The sequence below is a fragment of the Serinus canaria genome, chromosome Z, assembly GCF_022539315.1.
Source record: "Serinus canaria isolate serCan28SL12 chromosome Z, serCan2020, whole genome shotgun sequence".
Lineage (NCBI taxonomy): Eukaryota > Metazoa > Chordata > Aves > Passeriformes > Fringillidae > Serinus > Serinus canaria.
Genome location: NC_066343.1, coordinates 8,368,508 through 8,390,544, shown reverse-complemented (window position 1 = coordinate 8,390,544; position 22,037 = coordinate 8,368,508). Strand labels below are relative to the sequence as shown.

Below are 22,037 nucleotides of genomic sequence, written 5' to 3'. Positions count from 1 at the left end.
CGCATTTTATTTATGGAAAATGAGCGATGATGGCTCTTGCCCGCCCCCTAAAATTAAGAGGAAAAACACTTCCCGGTGCTTAAATGCTGCCATTCACAAGTGTTCGTGTCACAGTGGTGCTTTTACGTTACATTTTTCTGAAAGTGACATTTGAAGAGTCAAAAGTGACTCTGAACCTCAGCCCCAGCGCTCCACTGTTTCATTTTTGCTGGGGCAGCTGGGCACTGGCCAGCTCTGGGCTTGTGCCAACTCTCACCCACGGCACTTTGGCCTCCCCGACATTACAGGAGCACATGACATCTTCCACAGAGAAACAGGATGCAGATTTTGTTTTTATTCCGTCGAAGGAGTGATTACAAAAAGAAGGTACACTGGTAAAAATCAGATTCTGCCAGTAACAAACATCCAGTAAACATTTTATTTAGATGGATAATCACCACTGGGATACAGGAACTCGCGCTTGTGCCCACCCGCTGCTGTCTGAAGCTCAGGACTGTATGATTACAACACACTGATTAGGATCAATTTTGGAAGACAGTTTTAGCAAATGGAAAACTCAAATTCAGAAAAGCAACAGCCCCTCCAAGACTAAAGAAAAGACTAAATTCAAAGCAGTGTCTGAAAGCTTTGCTGCTCCCCATCATCCAAAGTGTTTTGGTTTATATGTGAATGTAGAGCTTAATTAGTGAGGAAGCCCTCAGGGAGATTCAAACGCTTTTGTCAGGACCCTCACCTAGCTCAGGGTTGTGCTCGCTCTTCTGTCCCTGTATCTAAAGCCTCAAGTCTTCTCTCTCTCAACTCCTGTGTCTGTAAGACAGAGATTTCTGTCAGTCCCTTTCAATGTTTGCCGACAGAAGTCCTGAAACCCATCTCCAAGCACTCCACCTTTCCTGCTCCCTGCTTCCAAGGTCATCTTTGGCTTTTCATCTCCACTATACCTACAGACTTCCACTGAAGCAGGTCACCCAGGACTCTCACCTTGCCTGTGCCACTCCTGTGTTGCAGAACCTTTAACAGAACACACCAAGCAGGCAGAACCCCGAGTTTTGGGTACAAACATCTTGTGATTGGTAACTCCACAGAGGGAGCTGAGAAAAGACCGGACGTGGCAGTGCAAAAAGCCCGTGTGAAGTGCTTGAGCAGCTGCAGGAGCTGGAGTGTCCTTACAGACAGGGACCCCTCCCTGATCCTGCAGCTGGAGGCAACAGAAAAAACAGCAATTAAAAAACAAAAAGTCCTCAGAAAAAGCAGAACAAACTCCATGTTTTTTTAACGAGGAAGGACACTTTAAAGCTTTAGTGAGTTTGCTGTCCCATTCCTTCCACTTTTCCCTTTTGACAGGAAGGCACACGTACAAACACGCACACACACACACAGATCCAGCCCGGGCTGAGGTCACACGTTCAGTGCCACGGCTGGAGGACACGGCCACCACAGGCTGCACCCTGCGGTGGCTGCAGCAGCCTGAGTGCAGCTGGGAGCTCTGCACTTCAGCCATCCCCTTCTGTATCTGTCCTGTGAGCTTCACACAAAATAATGAGGACCCCAAAACATCTGAAAACACAGTTCCAAAATCAAGACTGGGAAGATGATCAGGCAATGGAATTGTTTTTCTTCAGCTCCTCCTTGATTCTCATGTTCTAAACATGGGCAGTGGAGTGCATCCCACCACAGAGCACGGCGCAGTTTTGGGAGTGACACAGACTATTCTTTCCTCTTTTACACCTTGTGTTTGTCTGGTAGCTCTGCTATGGGTAAACTCACCTGCCAGCAAAGGAATACTTTAAGAAGTTCATCATAATTGCACCAAGGTTTAAATGCATCACCATTCACCCCATAAATACGGAAGGCTGGGAGGAATTACCTGTCACAGGCACAGGCACTGCTCCCTGGGACCGAGGACGCTGAGTGCTGGTGCCCCAGAGGCAGGACGGGTCACAGCAGCTTCAGCAGGAACTCGTAGGTGGCGTTGATGATCCCCCAGGAGAGCAGAGAGCGGTGGTAGTTCAGGTGGGCTCCTCTGAACAGGTGGATCACCTTCCTGTCACGTTCCAGCCAGATCTTCACTAACACTTTGGAGAAGGACTGAAATTCGCCACCGATCTGAGCTTGCATGCGAGTCTTTACGACATTCACAGGGAAGAAGAGGAAGCCCAGCAGGGCGCCCAGCAGCCCCCCGCAGATGAAGTCGTTGATGAGGTGAGAGCTGTGCGAGGTGGCCTCGGGCAGACACTGCTTGATGGGCCCGCGCAGCCCGAAGAAGAGCACGTTGCTGGGCCCATTCCGGAGCAGAATAGGCACCAATCCCCGGTAGTACTCCCGCACCCCGTAGGCTTTCAGCACCCTGAAAGCCTGGTAAGTGTTTGCGAACTTGTCGTGGTGCTTGTAGTCCTGCAGCAGCGTCTGCACGCGCTCGAAGGGCGTCAGCACGGCCTCGGTGGTGCCGGCCAGCGCGGCGGCCGCGCTGCGCGTCAGCAGCTCGGGGGCGCGGGCGTGGCTCAGCAGCAGCGCCGAGAAATCCTCGTAGAGGCCGAACATGAGGGCCAGCGTGGTGGTTTTCTGCAGCAGCGGCGGCAGGATGCCGCGGTACAGCGTGCGCAGCCCGTCGCGGCGCAGCTGGCGCACGGCGTCGCCGGCGCGCAGCCCGTACAGCTGCTGCCGGAACAGCACCTTCTGGATGGGGAAGGTCACCGCGATGTTGGTGAAGGCCGCGCACAGCCCGCACACGTAGTGCTTGCCCGAGGAGCCCGGCGCCTCCTCGGGGGCTGCCAGAGCCATGGCGCTGCCGCCCGTGCCACAACAGCCAGCGGTGAGACAGCCAGAGAGCCGGGCCGGCCCCGCAGCGCCGCCCGCTACCGCATCAGCCCCGCAGCCTCCAGCAACGCCCCGGGGCCCGGGGGGAACGGCAGCAAACAGCCAGCCCTGACAGCTGCTGTGCCATGTCTGCTCACAGCCAGGCGACCCCAGAGAGCAGCACTTCTTCCCTTCTGTGCTGCCCCAAACCTAAACTGAAATAAATCCCCCTGGAATTACCAATCCCAACAGTGACAAGTTGGCCCTCGTGCTAATGGAACACTGTGTGAACAAAAGAGAGGCTGCCAAAAAACATATACAACACCAAAACTACATCAAACGCGTGCAGCAGCATTACAAAGCCTGATCCTTACACTCTGCCTCTCCCCGTGGCACAGAACACCAGGTAACACTTGGTGTGGTTCAGGTTCCCCACCAGCCACAGGGAGGAGGCACAGGTGCCACACGGGTGTGACCTCACTGGCACAGTGCAGACATTCAGTACAGTCCCAGCTCACTGCCATGCAGCCTCCTCTGCATCAGCCCCCACGCCCGACGTCCAGGCTCTGCTGAGAAGGGTCACAAGTGGAATTCAGCTGGGCCCAGGGTCCTGAAGGACGTGGACAGAGGCAGCTTGGCCAGACAGTCTGGAGGAAGACTGCAGGAGTCTTTACCTGGCAAGCCCTGTTTGAAGAAGAAAAATGGGATTATTTATTTAACAGCTATGAAAAGATGTTTCTGCAGGTGCCCAAATCCCACCCTCGGTCACAGCTCAGCCTGAGAAAGGTCTGTGTGAGGCTGGGGGTGTTCCTGAGCCTCAAAGGCTCCCCAGCACCAGCAGCACACAGGAGATCCCAGGATCTAAGGGGTGTTTGGAGACAACAGCCCTGCCCGGCATGAGGAGCTACTGAAACGAGGAGGGGAGAAAGAAAGGGGGAAGGAAAAGGAAAGGACGCGAGAGAGAGAAAGGAGCTGGGAGAAACAGGGAGGAGAAAAGGGAGGGAAGAAAAGGGCGGGGGGAGAAAGGCAGAGAAAGGATGGGGAAAGAGCGGGAGAGCCGTTTGCTCTCCGAGGCTCCCGCTGCCTTGGATGCCAGCAGTGTCTCCGTCCCCCGGGGAAGCCCTCGCGCTCCCGGTGCGGGAGCAGCGTCCCGACGGGCTCCCGGCGGGGCCTCCCCGCTCCGGGCCCCGGCAGCCGGAGCCCCGCGCTGCTCCCGCTCCCCCCGCCACCGTGCGCTGCCCCGCGGTGCCGCACCGCCACCCCCGCGCTGCCGGCGGGACTCCAGCGCCGCCACCGGGGCCCAAGGTCAGCCCGGCGGCGGCTGCGGCCCGGCCGGGCCCAGGGAACCGCGGCTGCCGCTCCCCCGGCGCCTGCGCGGCCGCGGCACATCCCGCGGCGGGACGCACCTGCGGGCGGCGCTGCCATGGCACGGCGGAGCAGAAGGGAGCGGAGAGGAGCGGAGAGGAGCGGAGCGCTCCGGGCTCGCACCGGGCTCGCACCGGCAGCGCGATCGCAGCGCCACAAGCGCCCGGCCGGCGCGCCTCGCGCCGTTCTCTGACGTCACCGCGGCGCCGTGTGACGCCACCACGCTACCGCACGGGGCGGGGCCGGAGGAGGGTGCGAGGACCCGGCGGTGTCAACCATCCTGGCACAGGCCGCGCCCACTCACCCGTCCGCCAATCAGACTGCGGGGATTCTGTAGCCACGCCCCCGGGGCGGGGTGGAGGTGAGAGGGTGGCGGCGGGAGCGCGGGCGGGAACGGCCTGAGGGAGCTCTGAGGGAGCTCTGAGGGAGCTCTGAGGGGCCGGGCCGGGCCGGGCCGGGCCGGGCGAGCTCAGAACCGCACGGGGCCGGGCCGGGCTCTGTGCCCCTCGAGCGGCCGCGGGTGCTCCCCGGTGGGCCGCAGCCGGCCCCGGCCCCGAGCGCTGGGTCCGTGCCGCTCCCCACACAGGCGGCCCGTGGTGCCCGCGGTGCCGCTGGCGGCGGGCGGACAGCGCCGGGGAGTGTCAGTGCTGGCGCGGAGCTCAGCTGGTGTTACCGGTTCGGTAACAAACGGTACGGCCCGCTCTCATTGCGGTGTGTACCGCAGCTCGGCGCTCCGCACGGCCCTGCGGCCGGGCTGGGGCAGCGCGGGGCTCCGTGTGCCGCCGAGCTCTGTCCCGCTGTCCCCCGCCGTGCCGTGCCGTGCCGTGCCGGGGCAGGGGCTCTCCGGCGGCGAGGGACGTGGCACCGCCGCCACGGAGCCCTGTCCCTGCCGGGGCTGGGCCAGCGGGCCTGCGTGAGGCTTGGGAACGGGGCTCGGCCGTGGGTGCTGCAGCCCGGTCCCTCTCCTGGCTGCAGGGTCCTGCTGGGTACAGAATGGGTCCTTTCCCAAGGAGCTCCTGAAGAAGTATTGTCCAATATGTTGCTTTTATGTCTCATTTATGAATACCCATTGCTCTCTTTGCAGGGCTCTTGTACACAGACAAACAGCCAGTGCTGAGGTGCAGCGCATGTCCCTTGGTGTTTATGGGTTCGGCCGTGAAGATTCTCTTAATGACTTGTTAAATTAGGTGTGGCCCAGTGTGTTTGAAACCTCTCCTCACGTCATCCAAGCAGCTATGGGGGCTCTGGAGGGCCTCAGAGCTGCTGCTGGGCCCTGCAGGGTGTCACAGAACTGTTTACAGGTATGGCCTTGTGTGCTAGGCTAGCAGAGAGCAGTTGTCAGGCAGGACTTCTGCGAGGGTCCTTTGCCAAGGAGCCCCGTGTCCTCAGCAGGACCCGCAGATGGGCTTGTTTGTCTCAAAGCCCCTGGTCTGTGATTTGGTTCTTACTGCCCTGAGCAAGCAGAAAGCCCAGAACAGCTCAGGGGGCCTTGCTGGCCCGTGAGCTTGAGGGGGCTGGGGGTGACAGCAGCCAGAGTCCATGTGTGGGCAGCCCTGGCCAGCTGTGCCCTGCCCAGGCATGAATCCAGCGTGGATTTGCACATCCTGTGAGCCCTGGTCGAGCTCTGCCCTTCCTGTGCTGGCTGCACAGCCACTGACGAGAGGACACAGCCTCAAGCTGTGTTAGGGAGGGTCAGGCTGGGTGTCAGGAAGGATTTTGTCTCAGGGTGATGAGACTTTGGAATGGGCTGCCCAGAGAGGTGCTGGAGTGACTGTCCCTGTGGGTGTTTGGGGAGAGACTGCATGTGGCACTCTGCTGGGCCCTAGCTGACAAGGCCAACTCGACCTTTGGTCCCAGGCTGGGCTCAATGACCTCGGAGGTGTTTTCCCTCCTCCTGGTTCTGTGGCTCTGTGACCTTGTCCTCACCTCTGGAGGTGCAGATGGAGGTGGGTGACTGGCTGGTGGAGCTGTGGTGGCTGCTGCTGTGCCCCTGTGCCTGCCCAGCCCGGGCTGCTGCAGCTGCAGGGCTGGCACGAGCGTGCCTGGAGCACAGAGGGGCCCAGCCAGCCCCCATGGCACGGAGTTGTGGGGTGGAGAGGCCTCCTGGCAGCCCTGCCCGGCCTCCAAAACCAGGAGCAGACAGGGCCTGGAGTCCTGCAGGTGCCTGTCCCTGCTCAGGGCTCCCTGGGTGTGGGCCCAGTGTGGCAGCCTGAGGCTGCCCTGGCCACCGCTGGCCCTGTGACCCGCTGGAGCTGCTGCAGGGCTGGAGGTGCTGGGGCAGGCCAGGCTGGGGCCAGCAGTGACCAGCACTGCCCCACACCTTCCCAGCGCCCTGCCTTCCTGCCCCACAGCTGCTCTGTGCACGGGGTGACTTGTGGAGCCCAGGGGGGACAGCAGGTGACACAGCAGCCAGGTGACACAGCAGCCAGCTGCACGCCCCTCACACACCTGCAGCTCTGCAGAGTCTCTGCAGCAGGACTAGCAGTCCAGCCTTTGGCCAGCTGGCCACTGGGCTGCATTGCCAGTGGCTGCATCGTCCGGCAGTGCCTCAGGGCTGTGAAGGGAGAGCGCTCCTTTACTCCTGAGGGCAGGTGGGACTGGAAGGAAGCACCTGTAGGGACCTGACCCTCCTCCTTGTCCCTGCTGCTCCACACCTCCTTTCCTGGTGCTGAGCAGCCCAGAGGAAAGGCAGGTTGCTGGCAGCTGCCTGCTTTCTGCACCAGTGGAAGAATTAATGTGGGGCAGATTGGGGTCACCTAGTCAGGCCCACTGGAGCCTGTAGAAGCTCAGCTGCCGAAGCTGCAGATTCCCCCCCGGGCCGTGCCCCTGACGGGGGCCAGTGCTGGCCGGTGCCTGCCTCGGGAGATCAGAGAGGAGGGGGCTTTTGGCTGGGGACACACGCGGGACTCTGAACTGCGGCTTTCCCTCAGCGTCACCTCCGCCTGCAGATGCCCACCGCTCTCAGATCCGTGCTGTGCCAGGCGGGATGGTGGTCCCGAGGGCTGGCTACCCTCACTGCCAAAATCCTCCCTGCTGGAGGGCTGGGGCTTCCTCTCCAGCCACTGCCCGGAGCAGGACTGCGCAAGGGCTGGGGCAGCCCGGGGCTCTGAAGGACTGCGGACAGGAGTTGTGCCGGTGGGGAGGAACGGGAGCGTTCCCTGCCCTCTGCCAGCGGAGTTTGCTCAGGCAGGAGTTCCAGCTGGAGCAGGGAGCTGCAGCAGGATCGATCGGTGTCTGTGAGTGCTCGGGGCCGGAGGGGGAGCGTGGCCAGCCAGGGCTGGGGTCCCTGCACAGCCCAGCCCAGCCCAGCCCAGCCCAGGGCCCGCGGCCGCGGCCCCGCAGGAGCTGAGCGTGCCCGGTGGGGCTGGGCCATGGGCACACCCCGCTGGGCTCCACGAGAGACCCGTCACTCGGATTGTTTAAGATTTTCTAACCCTTCTGGTGATTACATTCTTGTAACAAACTTTCTCATGCATTTTCTGTAAATATGTCATCGCTTTGCACTCTTTTATGGAGGAGGAGAAATTTGACAGACTGTTGGTTTGTCCAGTGTCATTGGAGAGGTGGCACTGCCACCTTGCAATCCACTGTCACTTTTGGAAATCTATAAATGTTGGAGTCAAAAAAATAAAGATTCTTTTTTTACCTTGGAAAGAACAAGTGAGTCCCCGTGGTGTTGTTTCATGTCCTATAGTAACAAGACCGACTGAAGCACCCGTTGGAATGGGCGAATAAAAGGAGGTGTAATTTAATTACCTTCTGATCTCTGCTGTCTGTCAAAGTGGGCTGTGCAAAGGCAATTTGTAATTATTTCTTAACACTTGTAAGATGTGGATTTCAAACGTGATTTTGTTTGTCTGGAAAACATTGAAGACCTCTGCTGTGTACATATTTGACTGCGCTCTCTGAGGAGCCCAGAGAGCCCGGGAGGGTGCAGGTGCACAGGGCTGCAGAAGGGAGAGCTGTTCCCTTTGGTCACATCTGCAGCCCCAGGTGCTGGGGAAGGGCACCCTCCAGCTGTGCCTGTCCTCGGGCAGCAGTGTCTGCTCCCGCTGCCAGGCCAGGCTGGCCATGCCAGGGGCCCAGCCCTTGTCCTGGAGCGCGCCCCGCCTGCTCCGCTGCAGCCCCAGGTGACCTCCCCGAGCGGTGACACCACCTGCCGTGGGCTGTGCTCCTCAGCCCGTTTGCTGGGGAATCAGCTTTGGCCCGATGCAGCACGGTGCCCAGCACGGTGCCCAGCACGGTGCCCGGCACCGTGCCCGGCACAACACGGTGTCCTGCTCTGTGTGAGGGGCCTGCCCCTGAATCAGCGTGCACTCAGGGCACCAGGGAGGGCGTTCTGAGCACAGGGACGGGTGTCCTGTGACCAGCCAGCCTGCTGAGCCAGCACTGCCCTCAGGCACTGCAGGTTCCCCCTCCCCGGCTGAAGCAGGGGCTGGGTGTCCAGTGGATTTTTCTTTTGGTTAGAAACTTGAGCTCGACTCTCCAGCCAGTGGAGTAATGCAGTAAGTCCTGGTGCAGGGTGTGGGAGAGGACACAGTGGCACTGTGAGACTCACAGTGCTGAAGGAGATCAGGACATGAGGGCCCCCAGATTGGTCATGATGCTCCCAGGTGGTCTTCCAGACCCCCAGAGCAGGACAGTCAGGTGGGTGAGGCATAGAGCACTCTGAGCCCCTCAGTCCCACAGGTTCTCAGTCAGGATTCCAACCTCAGCTCTCTTCAAGCAGTTTTTGGGCAGTCCCAGTATTGACTCTCGTTTTGCACACTCATGCCCAGAACTTGCAGTCCCTTAGAGCTGCTGGCTGTGCAATCAGAGAAAGCAGTGTTTTCAGAAAAGCAGGGCGTTGTCTCCATTTCCCAGCCGTGTCTGTCGCAGCTGGGTTCTGGAGCACCCCGGCAGGGTGTGCCCGCCCTGCTCTGCCTTTCCCCCGTGCAGGGTGAGCCCTGGGAGCCTTCCCGTGGCTGCTCTGGCCCCGGCCGTGCCCAGTGTGGGCTGTCCCTCCTTCCTGCGAGAGACAGCTGCTCACTTTGAAACGTTAAACAGCATTATTAAACCTGGACAAAAACACAGCAAAGGAGTACATGAGGAAAGAGCTGCAGTGCTGGGAGCTGCTCGTGTGCACACCAGGACTGGTTCGTCTGCAAGATGGGTGCTCAGGCTTTGATACCCCTGGGGCTGCATCAGCCAGCCCTGGCCCCTCCCAAGGTCTGTCAGGCAGCTCTTCTTTGCCATTTATCGGTGCCAACTGCTTCCTTGTAACTGGAATGCAGGTCAGGTGTTGCCATGCCCACCCCCTGAGCACCCCCAAGCTTTGCCATTCCCAGCTGCCCCAGGTAAGGCACACCTGTGCAGCTTCTTTGTACCTGTCCTGGACAGCCCAGGCTGTCTGATGGCAACAGTACAGGGGGGAAAAAAAACTGTGGGGAGAACAGAGGGCATCTAAACTGCAATAACATAATATACATCACTAAAGCTTTTCTTAATATTCACACAACAGGGTTTTCTGAGGTCCCAGGAGGAGGGAATTGACAAGACAGTTGACTCCATGCATCAGAAGGCTTGATTTATTATTATATGATATATAAGATATAGAAACTATACTAAAAGAATAAAGAGAAGGATTTCACTACAAAGCTAAGCTAAGAATAGAATAGGAATGTGTAAACTGAAGTCTTCTCAGCCCGAGACGGCCGAACAGGTGAATTGTGATAGTCTCTTAATTGCAAACAGTCTGACGGGGCCAATCACAGATTTTCCCATGGCATTCCACAGCAGCAGATAAGAATTGTTTACCGTTGTTCCTGAGGCTTCTCAGCTCTCAGGAAAGGAAAATTCCTAAGTAAAGGATTTTTCATAAACTATGTCAGTGACACCTTTCAATTGCGAGAGCCAATCATCTCATTACCCATCTGTAACATTCCCCCCTTCCCCTTTCCCCCTCCTTCCCCGCTCTGGGCTGCAGTGGGCTCTGGCCAGCCCCAGCACGGCCTCAGTGACACCGGGAGGGGACCTGCGGCTCCCGCCCTGCCCGATGGCCCCAGCTCCCCCAGCAGCTGCCTGGGGGCTGCCCCGCACACGGCAGCACCTTCTGTGCACTCTCTGACCCACACTGGGGAGTGCTCGCCGGCTTCCCCGAGCTCCTTTCCGCAGAGCCACGCAGGGAAGCTGGCAGCTCAGGGACGGGGCTGGCCTGGTCACACCAACTGCAGCAGCACCTCACTGGAAACAGACTGCTGGGAAAGCAGCTGCTGCTGTCTCCCCCTTCCCACTGAGACAGCAGCTGGGGTAGCTTACAAGCAAGCAGCTCCATAGTGATGCCATTTTGAATTTTGCCTTCCTTTCTTTTCTGTGTTTTCTGTATTCCTCACATATTTATTTGTAGCTCTGTAGCTTACTGTATCAGAGACTAGATTTCCCAGTAATTTTCCATGGCCTTTCCCTAAAGAAAAAGAAAATTCCAGAGCTCCAAGCCCCAGGGGTACAGACCCTGTGCTATCTTGGTTCTTTCCTGTCTCCCAAGGTGGAGAGCAGCTCTTGGGGGTACAGTTAATGGACAGAGTGCAGCCAGTGCCAAGGGAGGGCTCCAGAGCAGGGGCTGGACCTGGGGGAATTCCATCATCACTCATGCAGCACTTGGTGCTTTTTTGTCAATTATGCAGATTTGCTGAACTGAGAAAAACTGTACTCATCCTATATGAGTGGGCTTTTGTGGACATCTTTCCATAGCTGCCCCTGAAAGCCTCCAAATAAAACCCATTTATATTACCTCCTTACTACAATTGTGCCAAGTTTCGTTGCCAGGTTAGGAAAAAGGCAGCAGTACAGGGAATGTGCTCTGGCAGGACCCCCAGCACGCCTGGCTGCCCCAGGCTGGACAAGCCCCTCATTCCTGGAGCTGCAGCACCTGGAACTGCTCACGTTGCAGCTGCTTTGGCAGCGACTGTCCCTGTTTGTGCTGGGAGGGTCAGGGACAGACATGGTCTGTGTGTCTGTCCAGCAGCCAGCAGAGCTAGAGCTGAGCTCCTCCTCCTCCTCTGCTCAGCCTGGGCAGCTGTGTCCAGCTCTGGGCTCTCAGTTCCAGACACAGACACACTGGGCAGCCCAGGAGGATGCTGAAGGGGCTGGGGCATCACTGCTGCAAGGGACAGTGAGGGAACCAGGGCAACTCAGCCTGGAGCAGGGAAGGCCCGGGGGACCTTGTCCGTGGCTATAAAGACCTGCAGGGAAGGTGCCCAGGGATGGGCCAGAGGCCATGAGCACATAGGGTCAAAGCAGGCAGCCTCTGAACGTTGGGAAACTGCTTCACTGTGAATTTGTGGAGTTCCTGTAACCAGAGACACTCCAAAGTCACCTGGACACAGCTGGGCACCTGGCTCTGGTGGGCGTGCATTGAGCAGGGAGAGGGACTGGATGCAGAGACCTCCAGAAGCCCCTTCCAGCCTCACCCAGCCCTACTGCTGACTTGGAGCCTGCAAGGCCCACAGCAGCAATGATCCCCTCCCCAGAACACAGGATGTTTGTGAGAAGTGGGTCTTTGAGGTGTGTCAGGAGATACATCAATCCCAAGAGGACGTACCAAACCCAAGTTACTGTCTGAAGCAGCAACAGCCCAGAGAGACAATGTCCTCTGATATTCCATGCTCTTGTTTCACACACCAGTTTGGTGGTGATCCTGTTTCTCACAAGCCCTCCCGACCCCTACAGCCTTACTAAGTAAACAGCTCCCGTGAGGCTGATCACCAGGAGTGAGAGCTCAGAGGAACCAGACTAAAGGATCTCTCCAAAGGGCTGGGAAGCCACAGCTGCAGGCACATACTCATTGCTCTCTGTGAAAGTGAGAGCAGCTCCAAATCACAGAACTCTCCCTCCACCAGGAAAATGGCCAGGATAGGAAAAGTGACAAAAACTGTGAACATCTTTACAGTTTTTGAACACAGGGTTACACTGACACTCCAGAGAAACAAAAAGGTGTAAGTCACACTCTGTCTCCCTGCTTCTGACCTTGAACCTGGGAGGGGCCAGGAACCAAAACCTGCAACCTCAAACTGTTCCCTGTGTGCCAGCACAGCCTCCATTTCACACTCATTCAGACAAACTAGAAAAAAAGGGTTTTATTTTTTGATATAAATAGAAGCATTTTGATGAGGTGAAACTCTCAGCCTGGGCTTCAGCTGTGTGAGGGCTGATGCTGGACCCGAACCCAGCAGATGAAGGCATCCCCATGACATTCTGAGGGAGGGGCTGTGTCCCCCCCAGACCCCCTGGAAGGCTCAGTTTATTTTCTTGCGCTTGCGCTGTCCCTCTGGTGCCTTCTGCGTGGGCAGGGGCAGGGACAGAGTGCCCAGCTTGTGGTTCTGGTCATTCTCCAGCCCTGGCATCCCCTTGGCCTTGGACACCCTGAGCCGCAGGGCCTTGGCGATGTCCAGGATCCTGGAAAGCAGGAGAAATGCCATCGGGGGGACTCAGCCCCTGTGCCTGATCCTACAGGGACCCCACAGGAGAAATGCCATCGGGGGGCTCAGCCCCCGTGCCTGATCCTACAGGGACCCCACAGGAGAGATGCCATCAGGGGGCTCAGCCCTGTGCCTGATCCTACAGGGACCCCACAGGAGAAATGCCATCAGGGGGCTCAGCCCTGTGCCTGATCCTACAGGGACCCCACAGGAGAAATGCCATCAGGGGGCTCAGCCCTGTGCCTGATCCTACAGGGACCCCACAGGAGAGATGCCATCAGGGGGCTCAGCCCTGTGCCTGATCCTACAGGGACCCCACAGGAGAAATGCCATCAGGGGGCTCAGCCCTGTGCCTGATCCTACAGGGACCCCACAGGAGAAATGCCATCAGGGGGCTCAGCCCTGTGCCTGATCCTACAGGGACCCCACAGGAGAGATGCCATCAGGGGGCTCAGCCCTGTGCCTGATCCTACAGGGACCCCACAGGAGAAATGCCATCAGGGGGCTCAGCCCTGTGCCTGATCCTACAGGGACCCCACAGGAGAAATGCCATCAGGGGGCTCAGCCCTGTGCCTGATCCTACAGGGACCCCACAGGAGAAATGTCATCGGGGGGCTCAGCCCTGTGCCTGACCCCACAGGAGAAATGCCATCGGGGGGCTCAGCCCTGTGCCTGATCCTACAGGGACCCCACAGGAGAGATGCCATCAGGGGGCTCAGCCCTGTGCCTGATCCTACAGGGACCCCACAGGAGAAATGCCATCAGGGGGGCTCAGCCCTGTGCCTGATCCTACAGGGACCCCACAGGAGAAATGCCATCAGGGGGCTCAGCCCTGTGCCTGATCCTACAGGGACCCCACAGGAGAGATGCCATCAGGGGGCTCAGCCCTGTGCCTGATCCTACAGGGACCCCACAGGAGAAATGCCATCAGGGGGGCTCAGCCCTGTGCCTGATCCTACAGGGACCCCACAGGAGCCCCCCAAGGTGTCTCTGTGCACAGGGATGCCCTGGAGGCAGCAGCTGGAGCCTCTGAGGACAGGGCATTGCTGCTTGCTCCAGCAGGTCCCAGCCTCTTCCATGCTTTCCCCACAGGCCCCGTGCTCCCACCTGCAGGGCAGCACAACCCAAACCCTGGCATCAACTGCCAAAGCCAACGTGGACTCCTGGAAAAGCTTAGTCCCAGAAAGAAAAAGGGAAAATGGAAGGAAAACAACAGCAGATTGCTCTTAAACACACTAAATCCACCACTTCTGATCAAAGAATGGAGGATAACTGTGGGCAAAATAAGTGGTGGCATCAAAACCAATGAAGCTTGAAAACCAAGCGGTGCCCAAGGGCTTTGGTAAGACCCAATAATAAGTGAAGTTTTGGCCAGACAGCCTGATCCAATGAACTCTGCAGGGCCAGGGACAGGAGCACAGCTGGAGCACAGCTGGAGCTGCCAGGTGATTCCTGGGAAATGCAGGTCCTGCACCCACAGACAACTGCCTAACCTTGCCTGGGGAATTAAAGCCCTCCCCACGTCCAGAGACATGCCAGAGCTCTCCCAGGGTCCTTCTGCAGGAGGATCCTGGCAGGTGTGAAGGAACAGAAGACTCACCTGCTCTCTGAGAGCTTCAGGTCGTTCTGCAGGACGGTGAGATCCGTCTGGAAGTTGTTAATGTGCAAAGCCAAGGCAATGACATAAGCGGTGATTTTAGCCTTCATGGATGCAGAGATTAAATTCTGGATGCTGTGTGGCAAGAGGGAGAACCCGTGAGATGTGGAGTCTAAGGGCTTCCTGATGGTGTGTCTGTGGCCCCTCAAGCCGAGCTCTGCCACGCCTGTGCCTCAGGAGCATCACCTGACTGCCTTACCTGCCGTTGTTGTAGGTCAGCGAGGTGAAATTCTTCACGAGTTTCTTGCCGATGATGTGTGGGCAGTCAGGACCCACTGGATCTAGGGCAGAAAGGGGCTTTGCAGTGGAATGAGGAGCACACACCCTACCTTGCACTGCCCACCCACCACAGCAGCATGTGTATCACCCTGACACTTAGCATGGACAGCCCCAGCAATCCCAGCACTTAGTGCCTCCTCCCAGGAACACAACAAACCTAAATCAAACCTCGGTGCTTCATTTCTAGGTCTCTTAAATTTTCAGGCCTGAGAGAACTCCAACAGCTTTTATTTTCTTAGTAAAAGCAGTCTCCCAGTTCCATTCTACCCAATCTGAAATGCACACACCTATGCATGTATTCTTTTGCCACAAAACACTGTTAAAGCTGAGACCACACCAGCAAGCCCCTACTATCACGAGTTTGGTCATTCCCACATTCTCCTTAGACAAGTCCTATGGGTGACTCCTGTATCTCCAGCAACACAGGAAGACATTTAAAGCCAGGCTTGCCACTTCCTCCTCCCTCAGCCCTGCCAAGGACTCACAAAGACACACAGGTTCTAAGGAGGATGGCAAGTCTGGAAAACCTCAACCAGATTTGTGGTGCTGCTTCAAAAGCAGGACCCTGAGTATGGCAGAGGTACGATCCACACACTCAGCTGGCGAGCAAAGGATGATGAAGGCATTCCCAAAACCATGTGTTTATGAGCTGAAAACTCTCTTACGCTTCTTCTTGATCACTTTCTGCTGGCTGAACTTGATGAGGGTGTCCAGGAACCAGAGGCATCGGGCTTTGTGGTCCCTACTCTTCTCATCAGTGGGCAGGAACTTCAGCTCCTCCAAAACAAAGGAGCAGAGGCTGCAGGAAAGAGAGGGGAGTTCAGCTGCCCACAGGGCCCCTTGCTGCTGTGTACACAAGTGTCCCCCACATTCTGCGAGGCAGGGGCTGCTCTGCCATGCCTGGATCCCACGTCCCTCTGCCCCCGAGCCGTGGCACTGGCAGCAGCAGCCCCAGTACCCCTCAGCCAGGACGTGGCCACTGCAGCGCCCCTACCTTCTCTCCTCTGCCCTCTTGGCTATCTCCTCCGTGGTGATGCTGGCCAGGGTGGCTGCTGGCACCCGCAGCGCCTCGTACTCGGCAGGAGACAGGACTGGCAGGGTTTAAGGAGAAGAACAAGCCTGGCCTCTCCCTCCCAGGCAGGGCAGTTCTGTCACCCTCACTTGAGGAGAGGTGGGCAGGGCAAGGGGATGGAGCCTCTAACAGGCTGTGGCACAAGCACAGCTCACCATCACTCCCCGTGGAATGCTCCCACCAGAGGCAGAGCATCCTGCTCTCCACAGGAACAGGGCAGGACATGGCACCTGCAGCCCCAAACCCCAGGGCAGCATTACCTCACTCCCAGCTCTTGGCCTGTGAGGACAAGGGCTCAGCTTGCCCCCAACACACCAGATGGCTTCATGGAGACTGAAACCCCAGTGCACAGAAAAGATACTGTCCTCAAACTTGTACACGTGCTCCGGGCGGTCGGCGTCCTCGTGGCACGGCGGGAGGAAGGCAGAGATGTTCTGCACATCATCCTGGGCCACGTCCTGCATCAGAGCTGGGGAGAGAACCGGCACAGGAGCGCTTGGATCGTGACAGCCAAAATGCAGACAACAGCAACACAACACAAATCCTTCCTTTAGAAGCAAATTTACTCAAACGGGTGAACACTACTTCAGTCACAACTGGAGTTTTAGACATTTACAGCATCTTTACAAGAACCTTCTGGTCATAAAAATATAGAAAGGCCACTCCAGACCAGAGAAACATCTAGGAAAGGAGGGCACCAAGATGTGGGCAGAGCACAGTTTTGGCACCTGTGTTCCAGTGGACACCCACTTGGCACAAAGCAGCTCTGAGAGCAGTCAATATCCACCCTGGAACAAAAGGGATGAAAGGTGGTGGGGTCTACAGTCAACAGACATCTCTCCTGTTTGTGCCAGTGACACTCCCAGGACACCACAAGTGCTCTGGAACTTGTCTGCTCTCCTGCACAGATGTCCAGAGGCAGGGCAGCCCCAGCTCTCTCCTGCCACAGCTTGGAAGCCCCCAGGGATGGTGACACCACACTGTGCTGTGACGTGTCCCAAGGCTGCACCACTCTCTGAGGCCTTCTCAACAGCCATGCCACAGAGCTCAGAACAGCTAAAGGCACTGCCTTTCTGCCAGTGAACCTGTAGCCCAGAGGAGCTTCCAAAGCAAGCAGGATGGACACTGATGTCACAGGGACCTTCCCTCACTCAGCTAACTCCAACACCAAGTCCAGCAGGACCAGAAAGAAGCAGTTCCTCTACACGTACTCGTCTCAGCTGTTGGACCAGCTACTTCCTCACCACTTAAAGAAAAGCCCTCTTCTTCCTGCCACACTTGGCATGGACAGACAGCAAAAGGCACTTCAGCCCGAGACAGAACCCTCTCACCTGTCACTCCCTTGGCATCTATAACATTTGCAGCTGCCTTTGTCACAGCCGTGCTCACGATGTCGCTGCCCACGGCGTTCATGCGGCGGGAGCTCAGGGCTCGCTTCTGCTTGCTGGTTCCGAAGGCCTCGATGCACAGATCCATCTGCACGAGGCACAACACACTCTGCAGCACCCTGAGCACCCCGGGGAACACAAACCCTGCTGCTCCTTCCACAGACACGGCCTCCAAGAGAGCTTTAAACTCCCCACGAGGCGAAACCCGCAGGCGTGGGAAGCGCCGGTCTGCGAGGGCAGGGGGTCACTGGGTGGGGACCAGCCCAAAATAACCAGGAAAACCAGGATCATCAGGAAAACACTCCTGAGCCAGGCAATGTCACTGCCATATTTTCTGAAAAATCCCTTTGCCAGGAGCTCTTCTCCTGGGAAAGTGAGAAGCCTCAGAGAAAAAGAAAACAATAATTATCTGATTGCTTCTCCCATGTTTTGCTGCATTGGAATGTGTCTGGAGATTGTTTATCCAACATGTGATTGTTTCATTGCATTCTGAATTAACTTAATGACCAATCCCAGTCCAGCTGTGTTAGACTCTGGAGAGTCATGAGGTTTTCATCGGGATCTTGTTAAGCCTTCTGTAAGTATCCTTCCTCTATTCCTTAGTTCAGTTTAGTCTAGCATTCTATCATATCATCATATCATATCATATCATATCATATCATACCATACCATACCATACCATACCATACCATACCATATCAGCCTTGTAAGAACATGGAGTCAGATTCCTCTTTCCTTCCTGCCTCGGGGGACCCCAAAAGTGCCACAAGGCAATGCCTGTGCTGCCTCCTGGGCAGGGGGAGCATGCTGGGCCTGCACAGGTTTGCCCTGCAGGACACCAACCTCCCAGCCCCTGCCAGCCAGGCACCTGACCCAGTCACAGCTCTCAGCTTTACCTTCTCCCTGTAGGATTTGGTCTGGTAGTCCTTGGTGTCGTCAGGCATCACGTTATCTACAAAACAACACAAGTCACTCTGCCTGAGCAGGAGCAGCCAGGAGGGGAATGCCTTTAGCCCTGTGACAGACTTGGCACAGGACCTCCTCCATGTGACCTGGCTAATTAAAGGACACACCAAACATGAGAACCTAGAATAAAAAAGGCTTTTTCTACAAAGCCCATGGGTGCAATACATGGACTATGGCCAAACCCACGTCCTGCTGCACAGGGCAAAAAACAGCTACCAAAAGATGTGATCTTTTGGGTTCTTATCCTGGGTTCAATGACAAAAACCAGTCCAACTGGATAAAACTGCTTCGTTTTTTTTGTTATTCAGGGACCCAACTCCTGATGAGTGTCAGACCTCCCTCAGCAGAACACACCCAGACAGGGCTGCAGCTGAGCAGTGACACCTGTGAGTGACTCCCACCCTAACCCAGCCTGTGCTCCCCTCTCCCAGCACGCTCAGGGGAAGGAGCTGTCCTTGCTGCCTGCCAAGGGAACAAGGCAGGAAGGAGAGCAGAGCAGCCCAGCAGCTGTGACTCCCAGCACCCCCACCTGAGAGCAGGGGCTGCATGTTGAATATTTCAGCATTGTAGACATCCATCTGCCCAGAGCTCTTGTCTAGCACTCCAACAAAGTACCTGGGGAGAACGGGGGCAGTTGATTAGTGAGAGGCAGAGCAGTGGAGATTATTTAAATTACAAGGTCTTCTCACACCCCAGCAGCTCTCCTGCCTTCACAGCGCTGTGATAAACCAAGGCATCTCCAAGGCATGTGTACATATAAAAACAGAAAGACCTGATACTCTGAGTAAATGCAGAAGTCTTGAAAGAACTGAATTGGGTGAAGTGTGGGTGCCAGAGTTCTGCTATTTTCTTTTGCCTTTTTTTGCTATGCCAGGGCTTGATGGCCATAGCTTGAACAACAGCCAAATTTCCAAATTTCCTCTCAGAGCTCAGGATCTCCAGAGGGGCAGGCAAGCACCACTTCAGCCCACCACTTCACCTGTTCACCAGTGTTCACAGGCAGGAGCACTTAAATCTGCCCACAAACAATACTCCATTAACTCCTGCACCACACACATTTGCTAAACTGCATTTACCTCTCCACCTGAGCAGAAACAAACCCTTGGTGCTCATTTTTCAGCCACAGCATCTCACACTGGACACTGCTCCATCTGAGGGTCCATCTCTGCTGGGTCACTGCTCAGGCAGAAGAGAGGCTGGTGTGGGCACTTCTGAGAGGCTCTGCAGGAGGGAAGCCAGGTCCTTGTGCAGAACATCTCAGCTGGAAGGGCCCACAGCAGTGACCCTCCAGCACTGACCAGCTGCTGATAAAGGCAGCTCCTCCATCCCAATTCCTTGGTAACACTGCTGCTCCATCCTGCTGCTGCACTACTCCATATCCTCACCCCAACCTCAGGAGACACTTTCAAACCAGTCTGATTTACACAGCACAGCTCCCACCAGGTGTGCATGAACAGCCAGAGCTTCCTGGCCCAATCCCTGAGCCCCAGGGAGGGAGCCCTGAGGGAAGGGAGGGGAAGGGGAAGGGGAAGGGGAAGGGAGCTCTGTGTGCGAGCAGCCCCTGAGCCCCTCCTCCTGGCCCATACCTGCACAGGGAGTTGCACTTCATGACCTGGCTGCCAAAGTTGTGCCCCACGTAGCAGAGCCGCTCTGTCTCCGAGACCTGGGAAAGCAGGAGAGCTCCTGGGGAGGGCTGGGAGAGCAGGAGAGCTCCTGGGAAGGGCTGGGAGAGCAGGAGAGCTCCTGGGAAGGGCTGGGGAGGGCAGGAGAGCTCCTGGGAAGGGCTGGGGAGGGCAGGAGAGCTCCTGGGAAGGGCTGGGGAGAGCAGGAAAGCTCCTGGGAAGGGCTGGGAGGGCAGGAGAGCTCCTGGGAAGGGCTGGGGAGGGCAGGAGAGCTCCTGGGAAGGGCTGGGAGGGCAGGAGAGCTCCTGGGAAGGGCTGGGAGAGCAGGAGAGCTCCTGGGAAGGGCTGGGAAAGCAGGAGAGCTCCTGGGAAGGGCTGGGAAAGCAGGAGAGCTCCTGGGAAGGGCTGGGGAGGGCAGGAGAGCTCCTGGGAAGGGCTGGGGAGAGCAGGAAAGCTCCTGGGAAGGGCTGGGAGAGCAGGAGAGCTCCTGGGAAGGGCTGGGAGAGCAGGAGAGCTCCTGGGAAGGGCTGGGAGAGCAGGAGAGCTCCTGGGAAGGGCTGGGAGGGCAGGAGAGCTCCTGGGAAGGGCTGGGAGGGCAGGAGAGCTCCTGGGAAGGGCTGGGAGAGCAGGAGAGCTCCTGGGAAGGGCTGGGGAGAGCAGGAGAGCTCCTGGGAAGGGCTGGGAGGGCAGGAGAGCTCCTGGGAAGGGCTGGGAGGGCAGGAGAGCTCCTGGGAAGGGCTGGGAGCAGAGAGCTCCTGGGAAGGGCTGGGGAGAGCAGGAGAGCTCCTGGGAAGGGCTGGGAGGGCAGGAGAGCTCCTGGGAAGGGCTGGGAGAGCAGGAGAGCTCCTGGGAAGGGCTGGGGAGAGCAGGAGAGCTCCTGGGAAGGGCTGGGAGGGCAGGAGAGCTCCTGGGAAGGGCTGGGGAGGGCCTGGGAAGGGCTGGGAGAGCAGGAGAGCTCCTGGGAAGGGCTGGGGAGAGCAGGAGAGCTCCTGGGAAGGGCTGGGTGCCCCCAGTGCCTGGGCTCTGCAGTGCCAAGCAGAGGGATCAGCACAGCAGATGTAAAGGTTAACAGCAGCATCAAAAAGCACCTTCAGATTGCAGGCTCAGTTCCCTCCCGACTGAGAGACCCCCCTGGGATGCCCCTGAGCTGGACAAAGACACCTCAGGAGGAGATTTCCCAGAGAGCAGAGCACACTGGATTCCATTATCAGATGCCCCCCACCAGCTGGGAAGCAGCTCCCAAAGGGTCAGCGTGTCCCAGCTCTGCCAGCTCCCCCCGGCAGTGTCCCTCAGCCACGCCAGACCAGGGACATTCCTCTGCAGCCCAGGGACACCTGGAACACACCCTGTGCAACGTGCTGGGCTAAACTCTGGTTGTTTAAAAAAATCTGCTGCAGAGCTCAGATTTTCACAGCACAGATTTTCACACTCCCAGGCTGGTTTGGGTCATACGAGCCCTCACAGTGCCACCCCTGCCATGGCAGGGACACCTCCCACTGCCCTCACAGTGCCACCCCTGCCATGGCAGGGACACCTCCCACAGCCCTCACAGTGCCACCCCTGCCATGGCAGGGACACCTCCCACTGCCCTCACAGTGCCACCCCTGCCATGGCAGGGACACCTCCCACTGTCCCAGTGTCCAGCCTGCCCTTGGGCACTGCCAGGGATCCAGGGGTAGCCCCAGCTGCTCTGGGCACCCTGTGCCAGGGCCTGCCCACCCTCGCAGCCAGAAACTTCATCCCAGCGGGAGGGCAAGCCAGGAGCTGCTCGGTGGGATTTCAGCCGGGAGCTTCCTGGGCCGGGGACCGGCCCCGCTCCCTGTCCGTACCGGGCCCCTCAGCGCACGGGGGTAATTAATAACATTTATCACTCTTGGCCCCTCACGGCCGTTATCTGGCTATTGCCTCAGTGTGTACAACCATCACTGCACCCCAATGTTTCTGCGGCCCGGTGTCCCGCAGCCCCCGCGGGCCTCACCAGGATCCGGCGGTGCCTCTTCCGGGGGTGCGCCGAGTCCCGGTTCCGGTACACGGTGAAGCGCAGCGACTCGGGCCGCTCCAGCCTCCCGTTGGCGAACCGCACTGCGGGACAGGAACCCCGTGAGACCCAGGGCCGGCCGCGACCCCCGAGGAGGCCCGTGACCCGCCCCGCGCCCCCGGCCCGCTCCCGCTCACCGAGCGTCGCCGGCCGCTCGCCCTCGGGGTCCCCGCGGTAGCGCCAGGTGGCGGCGGCCATGGCGAGGCCTGCGAGGCGCGGTTCTGGCGCCGCTCCTCCCGGTCCTCCGCCTCTTCCGCCCCTGCCTCCCTTCGTAGCAATAAGCTCAGCGCCAATTGGGCCAGGTGAGACTCTGCCGCGGCGTAGAAGTAAGGAGGTTGTCGATTGGCTGTGAGCTGGGCCCGCGCCGCCAGCGGCCGGAAGTGACGCTCTGTGTCGGCGCG

At 58.0% G+C, this 22,037-nt stretch overlaps 2 protein-coding genes across 4 annotated transcripts; both read right to left on the bottom strand.

Annotated features, from left to right (window-relative positions):
• Positions 1-314: 314 nt before the first annotated feature.
• SLC25A51 (solute carrier family 25 member 51) lies at positions 315-21,680 on the bottom strand. Of its 2 annotated transcripts, none has more exons than XM_050987509.1 (2): positions 21,577-21,680; positions 315-3,477 (listed from the first exon to the last, which is right to left on the bottom strand). In XM_050987509.1, the coding sequence occupies exon 2, from the start codon at positions 2,776-2,778 to the stop codon at positions 1,936-1,938; it is 843 nt and encodes a 280-aa protein (XP_050843466.1). In that variant the 5' UTR covers positions 2,779-3,477; positions 21,577-21,680; the 3' UTR covers positions 315-1,935. The 2 variants fall into 2 exon arrangements, with proteins under 2 accessions (XP_050843466.1, XP_050843465.1); XM_050987508.1 differs by lacking the exon at positions 21,577-21,680 and adding an exon at positions 4,200-4,352.
• Positions 12,258-21,909, bottom strand: POLR1E (RNA polymerase I subunit E). 2 transcript variants are annotated; one of them, XM_050987464.1, is made up of 12 exons: positions 21,774-21,909; positions 21,577-21,680; positions 19,563-19,639; positions 18,506-18,591; positions 17,907-17,962; positions 16,954-17,098; positions 15,984-16,091; positions 15,545-15,641; positions 15,216-15,349; positions 14,471-14,552; positions 14,215-14,346; positions 12,258-12,591 (listed from the first exon to the last, which is right to left on the bottom strand). In XM_050987464.1, the coding sequence occupies exons 1-12, from the start codon at positions 21,832-21,834 to the stop codon at positions 12,432-12,434; spliced, it is 1,242 nt and encodes a 413-aa protein (XP_050843421.1). In that variant the 5' UTR covers positions 21,835-21,909; the 3' UTR covers positions 12,258-12,431. The 2 variants fall into 2 exon arrangements, with proteins under 2 accessions (XP_050843421.1, XP_050843422.1); XM_050987465.1 differs by lacking the exons at positions 21,577-21,680; positions 21,774-21,909 and adding an exon at positions 19,053-19,197 and having other exon boundaries at positions 19,563-19,628.
• Between the last annotated feature and the right edge of the window lie 128 nt (positions 21,910-22,037).

What these genes read in the sequence shown, in the direction of transcription:
- SLC25A51 (XM_050987509.1), bottom strand. Translation starts at nt 2,778, where the DNA reads ATGGCTCTGGCAGCCCCCGAGGAGGCGCCGGGCTCCTCGGGCAAGCAC.
- POLR1E (XM_050987464.1), bottom strand. Translation starts at nt 21,834, where the DNA reads ATGGCCGCCGCCACCTGGCGCTACCGCGGGGACCCCGAGGGCGAGCGG. An exon ending in CGTGTACAAGTTTGAGGACA is followed by an intron (nt 15,642 to 15,983) that starts GTATCTTTTCTG and finishes AAACCCTGCCAG; the next exon opens with TCCTGTCTCCTGCCGAGTAC. An exon ending in CTGACCTACAACAACGGCAG is followed by an intron (nt 14,347 to 14,470) that starts GTAAGGCAGTCA and finishes CTTGCCACACAG; the next exon opens with CATCCAGAATTTAATCTCTG.